Source organism: the organism of the source record quoted next, assembly GCF_019968955.1.
Source record: "MAG: Porospora cf. gigantea A chromosome Unknown PgA_NODE_575_length_14634_cov_313.189, whole genome shotgun sequence".
NCBI lineage: Eukaryota > Apicomplexa > Conoidasida > Eugregarinorida > Porosporidae > Porospora > Porospora cf. gigantea A.
The window spans coordinates 2514-14634 of NW_027151774.1; the positions used below are offsets into that span (position 1 = coordinate 2514).

The 12121-nt window shown below is 50.9% G+C and overlaps 8 protein-coding genes across 14 annotated transcripts in view; 4 read left to right on the top strand and 4 right to left on the bottom strand.

The window, feature by feature from the left end:
* KVP18_000651 (uncharacterized protein) overlaps window positions 1-727 on the bottom strand; it is a gene marked incomplete at both ends in the record, with an annotated part of 1653 nt that extends 926 nt beyond the window's left edge. Inside the window, one exon of the mRNA XM_067949925.1 lies at window positions 1-727. This exon is cut by the window's left edge and continues 926 nt beyond it. Within this exon, the coding sequence (XP_067807671.1) occupies window positions 1-727 (727 nt within the window).
* A 226-nt stretch (window positions 728-953) lies between these two features.
* On the bottom strand, window positions 954-1558 carry KVP18_000643 (uncharacterized protein; the record flags this gene model as incomplete). Of its 2 annotated transcripts, XM_067949910.1 has the most annotated exons (2): window positions 954-1428; window positions 1467-1558. In XM_067949910.1, 2 exons carry the CDS (start codon window positions 1556-1558, stop codon window positions 954-956), a joined length of 567 nt encoding a protein of 188 aa, XP_067807657.1. The 2 variants fall into 2 exon arrangements, with proteins under 2 accessions (XP_067807657.1, XP_067807656.1); XM_067949909.1 differs by lacking the exon at window positions 1467-1558 and having other exon boundaries at window positions 954-1418.
* A 76-nt stretch (window positions 1559-1634) lies between these two features.
* Window positions 1635-3045, top strand: KVP18_000644 (uncharacterized protein; the record flags this gene model as incomplete). Of its 2 annotated transcripts, XM_067949912.1 has the most annotated exons (4): window positions 1635-2223; window positions 2306-2508; window positions 2597-2730; window positions 2832-3045. In XM_067949912.1, 4 exons carry the CDS (start codon window positions 1635-1637, stop codon window positions 3043-3045), a joined length of 1140 nt encoding a protein of 379 aa, XP_067807659.1. The 2 variants fall into 2 exon arrangements, with proteins under 2 accessions (XP_067807659.1, XP_067807658.1); XM_067949911.1 differs by having other exon boundaries at window positions 2597-2971.
* A 361-nt stretch (window positions 3046-3406) lies between these two features.
* On the top strand, window positions 3407-3670 carry KVP18_000645 (uncharacterized protein; the record flags this gene model as incomplete). The annotated part of the gene is made up of 1 exon (XM_067949913.1): window positions 3407-3670. The coding sequence occupies one exon, from the start codon at window positions 3407-3409 to the stop codon at window positions 3668-3670; it is 264 nt and encodes an 87-aa protein (XP_067807660.1).
* A 234-nt stretch (window positions 3671-3904) lies between these two features.
* On the top strand, window positions 3905-6337 carry KVP18_000649 (uncharacterized protein; the record flags this gene model as incomplete). 2 transcript variants are annotated; one of them, XM_067949923.1, is made up of 5 exons in its annotated part: window positions 3905-4014; window positions 4043-4333; window positions 4362-4774; window positions 4816-5204; window positions 5243-6223. In XM_067949923.1, 5 exons carry the CDS (start codon window positions 3905-3907, stop codon window positions 6221-6223), a joined length of 2184 nt encoding a protein of 727 aa, XP_067807669.1. The 2 variants fall into 2 exon arrangements, with proteins under 2 accessions (XP_067807669.1, XP_067807668.1); XM_067949922.1 differs by lacking the exon at window positions 3905-4014 and adding an exon at window positions 6242-6337 and having other exon boundaries at window positions 4234-4774; window positions 5243-6160.
* On the bottom strand, window positions 6338-9687 carry KVP18_000646 (uncharacterized protein; the record flags this gene model as incomplete). Of its 4 annotated transcripts, XM_067949915.1 has the most annotated exons (4): window positions 6338-6661; window positions 6688-7233; window positions 7264-7500; window positions 7527-7754. In XM_067949915.1, 4 exons carry the CDS (start codon window positions 7752-7754, stop codon window positions 6338-6340), a joined length of 1335 nt encoding a protein of 444 aa, XP_067807662.1. The 4 variants fall into 4 exon arrangements, with proteins under 4 accessions (XP_067807662.1, XP_067807663.1, XP_067807664.1 ...); XM_067949917.1 differs by lacking the exons at window positions 6338-6661; window positions 6688-7233 and adding an exon at window positions 7808-9687 and having other exon boundaries at window positions 7255-7500; window positions 7527-7743; XM_067949916.1 differs by lacking the exons at window positions 7264-7500; window positions 7527-7754 and having other exon boundaries at window positions 6688-7161.
* Window positions 9688-9834: 147 nt separating this feature from the next.
* KVP18_000650 (uncharacterized protein) lies at window positions 9835-11040 on the top strand (the record flags this gene model as incomplete). The annotated part of the gene is made up of 1 exon (XM_067949924.1): window positions 9835-11040. One exon carries the CDS (start codon window positions 9835-9837, stop codon window positions 11038-11040), a length of 1206 nt encoding a protein of 401 aa, XP_067807670.1.
* A 58-nt stretch (window positions 11041-11098) lies between these two features.
* On the bottom strand, window positions 11099-11659 carry KVP18_000647 (uncharacterized protein; the record flags this gene model as incomplete). The annotated part of the gene is made up of 1 exon (XM_067949918.1): window positions 11099-11659. The coding sequence occupies one exon, from the start codon at window positions 11657-11659 to the stop codon at window positions 11099-11101; it is 561 nt and encodes a 186-aa protein (XP_067807665.1).
* Window positions 11660-12121: the final 462 nt, after the last annotated feature.

A 12121-nucleotide genomic window follows, 5' to 3' on the forward strand; every position in this document is an offset into this window, starting at 1 on the left:
CATCGACCACATTCTCGCGGTCTACGCACATTAAATAGGCCTCGTACTGCTTACATCCAGGGATATTCTTTCTCTCGTAGGTACCCGTCCAATCGCTTGTGGAACCGACAAAGTCACTCCAGATCATTTGGTTGTAACTATAGTAGTCGTCATACTTGTCGAAATTAGCGTTGTAGTGACCATTCAGACTCTTGTAGGAACTATTCAGGCCGTAACCTTCATCATAGTCGTCGTCGTTGCCTGGAAGATGGGAGAAGTCACTGGTAACGACGACGATTGCGCGGATGACAGGCTGATCTGGTGTTCCGTCCTCCATATTCCATCCTAAGCCCCCATCCTTCGCACCTCTGTACATCGCGTCCCACGGATTCTGATCAGAGTCATTACCGGTCACGACGCTGTTAATTGTAGGCACTTGATCCGAGAATTTACTCAGACGTTTGTAACAAGTGGAATCTGTAACAGAAGAATTTCCCTTCCAGATACCCCATTGACTGCCGTTGCCCACGATCGGAGCAGGCTTGTCCGAGAATATGGCCATTGCGTAATCAAACTCTGAAAAGTCGCCCTTCACCTCATTAATCATCTTTTCAATTGAAGGCTTCATGCTACCTACGGCTTTACCCCAGTCACTAGTCGCCTGCTGCACATGCAACAATTGAATATGTGGGCGGCAGCTTTGAGCGGCAGCCAGAGAAGCTAAAATGGGCAACCTCCACACCATCATTTAATGGATTTTCCAAATAATGACTCATATGTACATGTTCCACCCAAGTCGTCCACGACGTAGTTCGCACGAAGTTCTCACAGTTTGCAGCCAGTGGAATCTGTCTTTGGAGGGCTTTTATTCCCCCCCATTCGTGAGAATGTGGCGAATGCGTACTTCGAAACCTCAGGTCCACACAATTAAAGGATTTGACGAATAGTGAATCAGATTTAAAGAGAATCATAGTTCACACGACAAACCTGTAGGTGACATACCTTCCAGCAGTCTCAGACGGCCTGACGATCTTCACCACCTGACCCCGACTTAGTCCTAAGTATCTGGCAACTGGGTCCGAGGCCTGGATGCGCGGAAGGTTGACTTCTGCAACCTTGTACCGCTGTAGAAGGTTTTGTTTCTCTTCGTCAGAGAGGGGGATATGCTTGGGAACGAGCTCGTGCTTTGTGATATTCACAAGAAGCTCCTGCTCCAAGAAGCACTCAATGATATGTCGAGGCGCAGCGGTGGAGACTGCATCCCGGGCGAACGCAGTCAACGGCATATGTGTTACCAGTACCGCCCGTCTGATGGAGCGTTCTTCCATCATCTCACTCAGGTCTCTGATGGGTTTCACGCCAGTTTTCTTCATTTCGTCGGAGAAGTAACATATCATCTTGTCTTCAGCGTCCCGGCAGTGGCTACCGATCAGAATCATTCTAGACCGTCTGCAAATGGATGAGCTGAATAGGAATACGCGGCTTACTGCTTGTCGTTCTGGATCAGCCGGGCCTCGAAGTCAGGGAACGTTTCCACCTTTTCATTTCCAGCGACAACGTAGCCTCTATCTTCCATCATCTGACAGCACGTCTTCCGACATCTCCAGAAACGACGAGCACTATCGTCTGCCATAGGAAATCGAGAATTTCTGGTAATGCCTAAAGTAAAGGCACTCGATCTTCTCCGTGATTGCTATCACCGGCAGAATCTGTCACGGGTGGTGGAGACAGGCACTCACTTGGAGTTTCCGATGCATAACGTTCGAGTGGGACTTCTATGTGAAACGGGTATGGGGTCACACCCGACAGTCCGGGATCTGTGGAAACAGGTCCAGAGACTATGTGAAGACTCCGCCACCGAATTTCCGGCCATCAGCAGTGCTTGCTGCACTAACACTCCTCTACCCACGTGTCACGTTGAACTTTTGGATGAAACGAAACCTGTGGGCGACGTGTGGTTTCCCTTGGATAAGGCGTCATTCGCTGACAGGCTGAGGTCCAAGCGAGGCTGCGCAACCTATGTCGGTCCCAATCCAGTGATTGGCTGTACAAAGCGCCCCCGACTCACCCTTTCGGAGAGTGCACCGAGCCTCCCACTGCCAGTTCTGGGCGATGAATCCTTCGAGAATCATCTCGGACAGGTCTCCACTATTTTGGAGGGTTTCTTCCAATCGCTGGAAGACCAAAAAAAGAAACGAATCATGGAATCTAAGGACAAAAGAAGCCGAAAGAAAAATCAGGATTGTAGGGAGTCTTTAATTGTAATATTTTTTAATCATAATATTGTAATGTTCTTTATCACAATTACTTGTTAATTATGTGGCAGCATTGTACACCTTTCTTACGAAGAGTCGCCGAGTCCCCATCCTCGTTGTGCCGGCGGCCCAGTCACAGTGCCTCATCAACCAGTCCAATATTCGGCAGTTCCTCTTTGACCGCAAGTACACTCCTACCTCTTCGGCAGCCGTGGACCACTCATTTACGTGGACTCTTGATCTGCGAGGGTGCGGGATGGGAGAAATGTTGCAGGTAATTCTCTCAATCAATAAGTTTGTTCAACTTAATCCGCCATTAATCAATAAGTTTGTTCAATTTAATCCGCCATAATTCCTCTCAGGACGCGAATGGCGCTCCCGTGGATTTCTTGGACCTCAAGGTCTACGACATGACGATGACACCGAAATTCACGCGTTGGGAGTGGTACTCTGTGGTCGGAGTGGTCTTTTCAGAGAACTCCTCCAATTTTCGGAGGTGGCCTTTTCGGGTGAAGGACGACATTTTCTCCTTTCTGAAGTCAGATCCCATTTATTATGTCTCCCTTCCTGTTTCGTCTTCTTTTACGTTTATTGCAGAGGATTCGTGTGCAACTTCGCGACCGACGACATCCCATCCATGTCACGAACGGTGGAGACCCTTACTTTCGACAAGACTGGTCGCCACTTGGATGCAGCTGTATGGTCGGACTTCGTACGGAGTCTCATGCTTCATCTGAATGCGTCGCGAGATATTGTAGAGCACTACTCTCTCATGGCTAAGGATCAACTACCTGAGAAGAAGTCGAAGTAGCTGCAGCGGACAACGCCAAGGAGCTGTGCGTTTTGACTATGCAATGTGACTATTCATCTGAACGCGAGGATTTGTGCCGTACAGTTTCTCGTGCACGATGTTTATTCGTCTTGGTTTATCGGGTGAATACTTTGCAGGCAGCTGCTCTGGCTGACTCATCCGCTTCCTAAATTAGGTCTGACTCATCTACAGGGTTATTGGGGTTTGATGATGACGTTTCCATTGGCTGTCCGAGGAGTCACTAGCTCGATTCCGTGCAGAAAAAGAATTTACTGATCAATCATTTGTTTGCTTGTAGGAATGCCACCAGCTGCGGCCCACACTCATGTCGTGGCCTGCGACAAAAAGTAATGTCCATCAAATGTCAGACATCCGCCGATGCAATTCACTCCGACCCTCTATATGCAAACGCGTCCCTGACTTCTTCGCGTTCTGCGCTTACGTGCAGCAGTACCGGCGCTGGATGAAGTCGCTCAAGGCACCATGTGCGACTCAAGTGAAAGTTGTCAAGCTGCTCAACCGTATGCGATTTATGTGGGAGCAGTGCGAAGACGACGAGTCCCTTGTATGGCTCGTAGGGAATCACTGCAAGTCACAAGCCTCTCGTGTTTCTCACGCTCGCTGAGCATTATCTTTTGTGACTTTCAACAAGAAAGTAGGTGGACGGACGTTATTTAAAAAATCCTTCAGTTGTGGAATTTTTTCTGCGGTAGCGTCTCGTATCCTCCTTTCACCGAGAACTGCTCTCGAGTATCCTCCTTTCACAAAGAACTGCTCTCGAGTGGGCGTCTGTCACATCAAACACGTCACTGGAACTTCAATTGTGGAAATTCATTCTACCCAAACCAAAAAGCTCATAATGTCTGAACCGAACGGCGATTCTTCCACCATGTCCGAATCATCTACTCAGGAATCTGTTGACGACACTTTCGACAATCGTCAGATACAGCTTAAGTTCGTGAACATTAGGTAGGTTTTGAAGGCACTGATCGCACAGGAAGACTGTCAACGCTCCGAGAACGAGGTGCCAGTTCCTGCAGAAGAAGTGCAAGATATGCATGAAGGGGTTGGAGGTAGGGACAATACGTGATGTTCCGTTAACGAACGCCTTCCAGCTGATCAAAGAGCGCCGCGCCATTCATCGTGGCGACTACGAACCGAACGTTGATGACGCGCCAACAGACTATGATGAGCCGGGACAGTGCTGCGGCCACACCAATCAGTATGATGTGTGCTGTAACAAGTGTGACGCGTGCTGTGAGTCGAGGTGCCGTCGGTGCCACGATAGGTGAGCTTGTGTCAAGAGACGTATGCAGAGTTGGATTCTGCTGCCAGAAGGATGCAAGTCATCTCAAAGTCATCCTCAACTTCGTCAATGGTCAGGTCGAGCCCGGCGACTGCGTGGCTATCATTGGTGCCTCTGGTGCAGGGAAGTCGTCGCTGCTCAAAATTCTTGGTGGGCGAGACTCCGACTTCAGAGGTGGGGTTTACCTGAACGGCACCGTGTCCCAGTGCTCTGAGTTGGAGCGAGAGATGGTTTTTATCACTCAAGAGGAGGATTTCTTCGGCGAGCTCACTGTCAGGGAGCACCTGAACTACCAAGCAGCGCTACGCCTCCCCATAAATAAGGAGGCTCGTGACTCTAGAGTGAAGGATGTCGTGGAAACCTTCCAGCTCGTGAAGTGCTTGGACTCCCGTATTGGCAACCCTGCACGAGGCAAGGGGCGAGGTGAATGGCTGCTGTATACTAGTCCTCCTAACTTCTTCCAGGCATCAGCGGTGGCGAACGAAAACGGTTGAATGTCGCTACGGAGCTCCTCACCAACCCAGGCCTCATCCTCGCGGACGAGCCGACGTCAGGGTTGGACGCCTATATGGCTTACGTGGTGGTGCGGAAGCTTAGACAGCTTGCAGACAAAGGTGCTACGGTGATCTCGACAATACACCAGCCTTCAGTGGACGTGTTCAACCAGTTCACCAAGGTGATGGTGCTCGCTGAGGGGAACATCACCTATTTCGGTCCCCGTGAAGCTCTCGTGTCCTATTTCGCGAGCCTGGGACTCGTTTGCCCACCATATACCAATACAGCGGACTTCGTGCTGGAGCGTTTCACCGTTAACTGGTCTGAGAGGGAGGCCGGGTTGGCCATCATCGAGAACGTAAGTATTACACCGTAGTTATCTCTCACCCGCTTCAGTACGCCCGATTCTGGAAGCTGTGTGCGGGACGTTTTCTGGAGGCCTGGACTGGAGGCGATCTCTCCAGCAATCAGATTCATGAGGAAGCTGTAGATTTTGACGACGGCGGTGACATTGGCAAACTAGTCGCGTTCGACATTCCGGTCAACGAGGATGGCGCTAAAATCAATGTTGGCTCCGGCAGCAAGGCTTCCACACTGTTACGACGCCTGGTGAAGGTGAGTTCACGCAACCCAGCACAGACGTTCGGACGAACCATGCAGTTCGTCACTCTGAGCATCATCATCGGAATTGTCTTCTTTCAGTTGGACGCTGAAGACTGGCGGAGTCGCGCTGGAGCCTGCTTCGCCCTCCTTATGAACTGCGGCATGCAGTCTCTGTTCATGCCGGTATTTAGCATTGAAGAGGATCGCGCTCTTATCACAAAGGAGAAACAGGCGGGCGTCATTCACGCCTGGGTGTATTTACTGGCTAAGATGGGTGCTGGAATCGTCTTTCACTGGTACAATCCGCTGATCTACACTACCATTTCCTTTTGGATGATGGGGCTCGCTCCGGATGCAGTGTCCTGGCTCATTGTTTCGTTTTCTGTCCTTCTGTTCGTCTTCGTCGTTGAGGGGCTGGGCTATGTCATAGGTACTCTTTTCAAGGATATCAACGTGTCGGCCATGGTTGCCCCTCTGTTTGTACTGCCCCTCACATTGACATCTGGTTTCATTTTTAATCTGAGCTCGCTGAGTGATCAATGGCTTTTTCTTGCCAACATCTCTCCATTCCGACTCTGCTTTAGTGTGCTTCTCCATACGGTCTTCACTGGTGCCGGTGACTTTACGATCCCCCCTACTGAATGCGATGGCGCGATGCCCATTTGCAATGGCCAGAGCGTGTTGGAGTTTTACGAGGTCGACGGAGATAAAGTCGGTTCCATTTATTTATTCTATTGTTTTTCGGTTCCCATTTATTCTATTATTTCGCAATAATGATACATTCCTTTTCAGCCTTGGTTATTTATTGTCTACTTGCTCATTGAGTTTTTCGCGTTACGCATAATCAGCGCGTTGATTTTTGCATACCGCCAGCGAAACAAGCATTGATCAAGGATTGTTCCGTCGGTACTTTGACTTCATTCTATTCACGAACAACTCCAGCTCCTCATCACTCTCAGTTGTGTAGTACTGACTCTGCGATCGGGCTCTAGAGAGACGGGGTAGCGCAGGCCCCATAGACCTGCTGAGGGAGGGAGGGCGTCTTTCACGACTCGCTGATCGGGATCGCTTTCGTACTGGCTCATCGGTCAGGAAGTCGTTGCTGTCAGAATCCGCCTCAGCTAGACACAAAGGTGGGAGGTTTTCCTTCGACAAAAAACGAGTTAGCGGCGGGAAAACCACGTTGGCGCCTCGTTCCGTAGAGAGGCGGATCTGTATGTGCTTCACCGCTTACTCACCTTTGCAGTTGACACTGACGTTTGACATTCTCGGTGGACTTTCAGAGTGCACTCCTCCGCCATCTGACTTCTGGTAACGTCCAGTTCCTGACCCAGACTTTCGCATCTCTCCAGCGCGGTCTGCAACGTTTCCTCCAGTCGCCTGTTTTCTTGAGCGGCGACTGCTGCTGCAGCCTCAGCTTGCCCCCCGCTATCGAGATACGCTTGCACCTGTTGCTGGCTGGACTCCAACTCGTACCGCGCGCTTGCCAAGGCCTCCTCTAAAACCGCTACCTGGGTGCTTGACTGAAGACGAACCTGATCGGTAACCCTCCTGGTCACCTTCTCGTCCACCGAAGCCATCACCGCCTCTACCTTGTCCTGAACGGCCAAATCAGACAACTCTGTCATTCCCTTCAGCTTCAACAGCAGCAGGTCGTTCTCCGTTGTTGCACCTTCGAGTTCGGCTTCCACTTTAGTAGTTTCCTTGCGCATCTCTGTTAAGTCCGCTCTTAAAGAGGATATCTGTTCCAATAGTTGACCGTTCCGTTCAGTCAGCAGGTTGATCTGGCGTGCTCACTGCGCACTTCACCTCACCTTTAACACAGCCTTCTGATCAAGACTGTCCGTGTCATGCCCGGCCATCGTCGTGCTCAACTCCACCTGCGTCTGCTCCAACCTCTGCTGTATACTGGCGGCTCGCTGCTTCTCATCCATAAGCTCATCAGCCAGATGTTCGTACTTGGACATCTCATTTGTCATTACCTCCAGCTGGTGAGTCAGCTCCATTTCGCACTGCTGACTGGCCGCCAGTTCTCGGTGAAGTTGACGAGTCTGTGAAAGTTGATAGGTTGCCTCACTGCTTGGGTTTTCACTACAAGTTCCTCCTTGACAAGGTGAAATTGGGCGAACACGCTGCTAAGCTGTCGTTTCAATTGAAAGCTCTCCCTTTGCAGCTCGTGAATCAAGTCGTCGTGTCTGTGGCTCTGACCCAGTTGACTGCCGCTGGTGAAGACAGAGTCAAGGTCTTCATGGGGTTCGATGCGTTGGGCTCCTCGGAACACTCGCTTTAGAGTACTGAACTCCATCAGAGAAATAAAAGTTAATAAATGGCTGCAAAAATGCGGATGAGATCTGCTACCACGCATCATGACGGAGTTGTGCTGCTTTGAGCAGGGAATACAGCACCAACACGTCAACGTCTCCCAATAGACCAGCAAGTCTTCTTCTGAAAGCCCTCTTTTCGGAAGCGAAGACTGTTCGCTGATGCACTGCTGGTAGTTCACGAGTCTGGCGAAGAGATTGGGTTTCCAGCTGCGCTGCTGCGTCCGTCAGAAGGTCTACAGCAGCATGCCGAAGCCGGTCAACGCCCCCCAATAGCTCGGCGGCATGTTGAGTGGAGTCGGCTAGCAGTTCTTGCGAGAGAAACTCGACGAAATTCTCAGCGAGACTGCGGGCGTCAGCTGCAAGCCGAGCCCCATCCGGACATCTCTCTGTTATCCACTTGTTAGCCACTTCCCCCGGATCCTGTAGTCCGTGGTTTTCCATGTAGGCAACTCTACGCGCACAAGTTCTTGACATCAGCGGAATCTTCGACAGCCACGCTGAAAATTCTTGGGCGCGCGTCAAAACTGGGCAACACGAAACACCCAAAGGATCCACGAAGCCTTCAACGTTTGAGGTGAGCACGAGACTGGGGAGGATGAAAACGGGATAATGGAGCTGGATGCTCTGTCGGAAACAGGCTTCTCGACTCCACTTCGGAGACTCCCAGCCAAGGTAACCAGGCCAGGGTATATACCGAATGTCTGGTCGGATGGTCTGTGTGAGGCTAGAAACGAACTTAAAGTCCACGGGAAGCTTAAACAGATGGAACTGGCTCTCCCTCCCAGACATGATCGGCTTTGCTGGTAGGAGGGTGTCCTCCGTTTCTGAAAGCACGAGTTCGGATGGCAGAATGTCCCACATCTGGGCCATTTCCACAGATTTGCCGTAATGCGTTCGCTGAAACCAGAGGGACAGCTGATCAGCAGGGGTTAGAGAGCTGGCGTCCTGATATTCATCTCCGTCGCTGTCGTTCATCACGTCCGCTCTGGGTCGCTTCGCTGGACGGATCGCACGGGTGGAAGTCGCAGGGCGATGGCGTTTCAGCTCCTGATCGAGAAGCCTGTGTCTCTCAGCCAGCTTGTTGTGGAAAGGATTTCGAATTTCCGCTCGAGAGGTTACGACCCTCACCAGTTCCACTTCTTCCAGTTCAGGAGGAACAGGACTGTTATCCAGCAACTCCTCCTGTTTAACTTCGATGACGCAAACCTTCGTTACCTTTTCTTGACGTTTTCGGTTGCCTTTGAGCTGATTAATCAGATCGACCTTCTCAACAAGTCTCTGAGCAGTATACGGCTCCACCATTCCTTCCTCTTGCAAGCGTCTGATACGGTCGATATCGAAGTCGTTTCGGACTGAATCCCAAATCACGTTGCTGTCAAAAGGCAGAACTCCGGACCACCTCAACTCAGGAAAGAGCAACCAGAATATCACCGAGTCCAACTCCTCCCAAGGTTTCTTTCTGCGCCGGTGCTTCAACGATTCGAGATACTCAAACTGCAGAGGCCTCATGTCTTTCGGCACCCTCCACATTGGCCACTTCGATGGCCTATAGACAGTGCCTAAACACTGAATCTGTTCTGTGTCCACCGTCAAATCCGCAGTCGTGGTGCTCTCCTCCTCTTTGACATAAACAATCGCCGACAACTTGGCGGGATCCGTCGACCAGCTGGGAACATCCTGGCGATTGTACGCGTTCCTCATTTGAGCCAAGACTTCCGCATGCTGAAAAATTTGATTGGGGTCAGTGACCGTTGACTTGACCTCCTTACTCGCCAAAGACCTCAGCTGGTTTCGACTGGCAAAACCCAACTTCTGAAATAACCTTCGCAGCGGTTCCTTAGCTATTTTTTCCCCTATCAGAAGCCGAAGCAGCGCTCTTTGTGACTGGGATAGATGAATCTGGTCCTTGGGCATTTTCGGCCTGGGTAAATTACACTATTTTCACAGCCACCCGCAAGACGCAGCATTCTGCCCACTGTACCTGAGTGTTTGCCTGGCACTCCGTCACATTTCCCTTTCCCCCCAAACCCGAAAGCACCCATATTAAAATTTCCAATTATCATGACCCGAACGCACTCTCCCGCCGCTTCCGTGTTGCCTCGCCAGTACTGTTCACTCAGCCGGTTCTCCGAAAGCCCAGTCTCCACGTTCAGCGGGTTGGCGTCTAGCTATGGCTGTAACTACCGTAAGTACTCCGTAATGCTGACTCATTCAGAGCAAAGGGCAAGAACTGTTGACAGGTTCCTAACTGAGGCGGCACTAAAGGATCGTCAAGGGTCCTACGAGGTGCTTGATGATCTGTACGGCTACTCTGAGAGCCTAGAGAACCCGACTCACATTTTGAACCAGCCGCTTGAGGAGCCCTACGACGATGACTCCAACCAGTCAGGCCGTATAGGCCTCCATGCAGACACCAAAGTCTCCCTGAAGTTCCTGGTGTCGCACGTGACAGCTGGAGGAATTATCGGCAAGAAGGGTCTCCAGATCGACGGACTACAAAACAAGTTTGGTGTCCGGGTCAAGATCACGCCCCAACACCACACATTTCCCTCCACCGAGTGCCGCATCTGCACAGTGTCCGGTCGATTTGCGGATGTTATCGCTGCCTTGACGCAGATCATCGTCAAGGACAAGGCTGGCTTCAGCCAGTCAAATCCCTCAGAGATCTCCAGATTCCCCACAGAAATAATGCTGGTGCTGCCAAATACGTGCGCCGGATCCGTGATCGGCAAGAGAGGCGGCACCATCTCCAAAATAAGAGATGACTCCTTGGCCCGTGTGATTCTGATGGACCCTTTGGACTCTGATGAGCGACTCTGCCCCATATCTGGTACAGTCGAGAGCGTAGTGAATGCGGTTCAGATGATTCTTCTGCACATGCTACAGGACCCGCGGTATGACCTCAGCATAAGCAAAGGTTTCCGAAAGCCTCCCTCGAGAAAAAGGGCAGTTTGCCCGCTTTTATTTGAGGACAAGGAGTCTACGGCACGCGACGTCGCTTACATGGTGCTGTCCAATGGCTCCTTCACCGATGACCGCATCACAGTAGCGCTGAATGTACCTCCCTCGAAGTGCGGTTTGGTTCTCGGACGCAATGGCGCACGAATGAACTTCCTCCGCAGTCGCACCAAACACACTGACCTTCGTCTTACTCGCGGAGCACCTCGCTGCGATGGCAAGCTCTCTATAACGGGCCCCTTCACAGACGTGTTGTACGTGCTGGCTGCCGTCACTGAACTCATGTCGAGCGATGTGGATGGCGACTGATATTATTTTTATGTACATTGAAACACGTAACACGCCAATGGTACGCCAATGTTGTAGGTCAAAGGTGCTTCAACGCATCCACGAACGTAGATAGGTGCATTGGTTGTGCCTGGTTCTTCTGGTAATAACTCTCACACTCCTTGGTCATAGACTCGCACACCTCATCTAAAGCCTCGTTGTGTAGGTGCATTGGTTGTGCCTGGTTCTTCTGGTAATAACTCTCACACTCCTTGGCCATAGACTCGCGCGCCTCATCTAAAGCCTGGTCTGCGAAATGAACACGACTCATGTTTGTTTTAAAATGAGGGCCATTCCGCTTCAGAATAGACCGCGGAAGTTGATCTGCTGCTATGCCATGCGGAATGCTTGGCTCTTCTCGCATGCACAGTGACGGCGACATCGGCGTTGTCCTCAGCGGGATGAGTCGTAGGCTGTACGTATAATCATCTGAAAAGCGGGGCTCCATATCAACGAAAACCTGTTCAGCAGATTGTCCTTCATAAAACGAAGATGTGTCTTGCTTGCTCGTCACGGCTGTGGCATCTCTGTGACCCATTGCAGTAAGCGGCACCAGTTTCGCAATGTCCTTGGCCGGTCGATATTCTTCAGCTACTCGCATTATATTTATGAAAGTCAATTCATGTCGGTTTTTATCTCATCTCATAAACAAAAACTTCACAAATTTGATTGATGAAGATATCACCTTGTCTCTTGAAGGATCACCAGTGCTTCACCGACGCCATTGTGATGTCATCCGGACCCGTAACCCTGGCACAGACGCAGGGCAGAAGGGTCAATTGGAATAGCAATCTTGTATCACAACAAACGCCAAGTGCAGTCAGCGTTACAAGATTGGAGCAGCCTTTGGCTAGCAACGTCGTGTCCCAACGACATATCAGAGACGAAGGATCGCACCAACCTTTGGAAAATGTGCAACCAGCGTGGAATCATGTCGATGAGTACACCAAGGCTACAGTTCGTGCACTGGGGTCTGCCCGAACCCCTGAATCTCACGATGAACTAAACCGTGTGTGGACTGAATTCGAGACCGAAAGAACAAGAACCGCAAGAACCGCAAGAA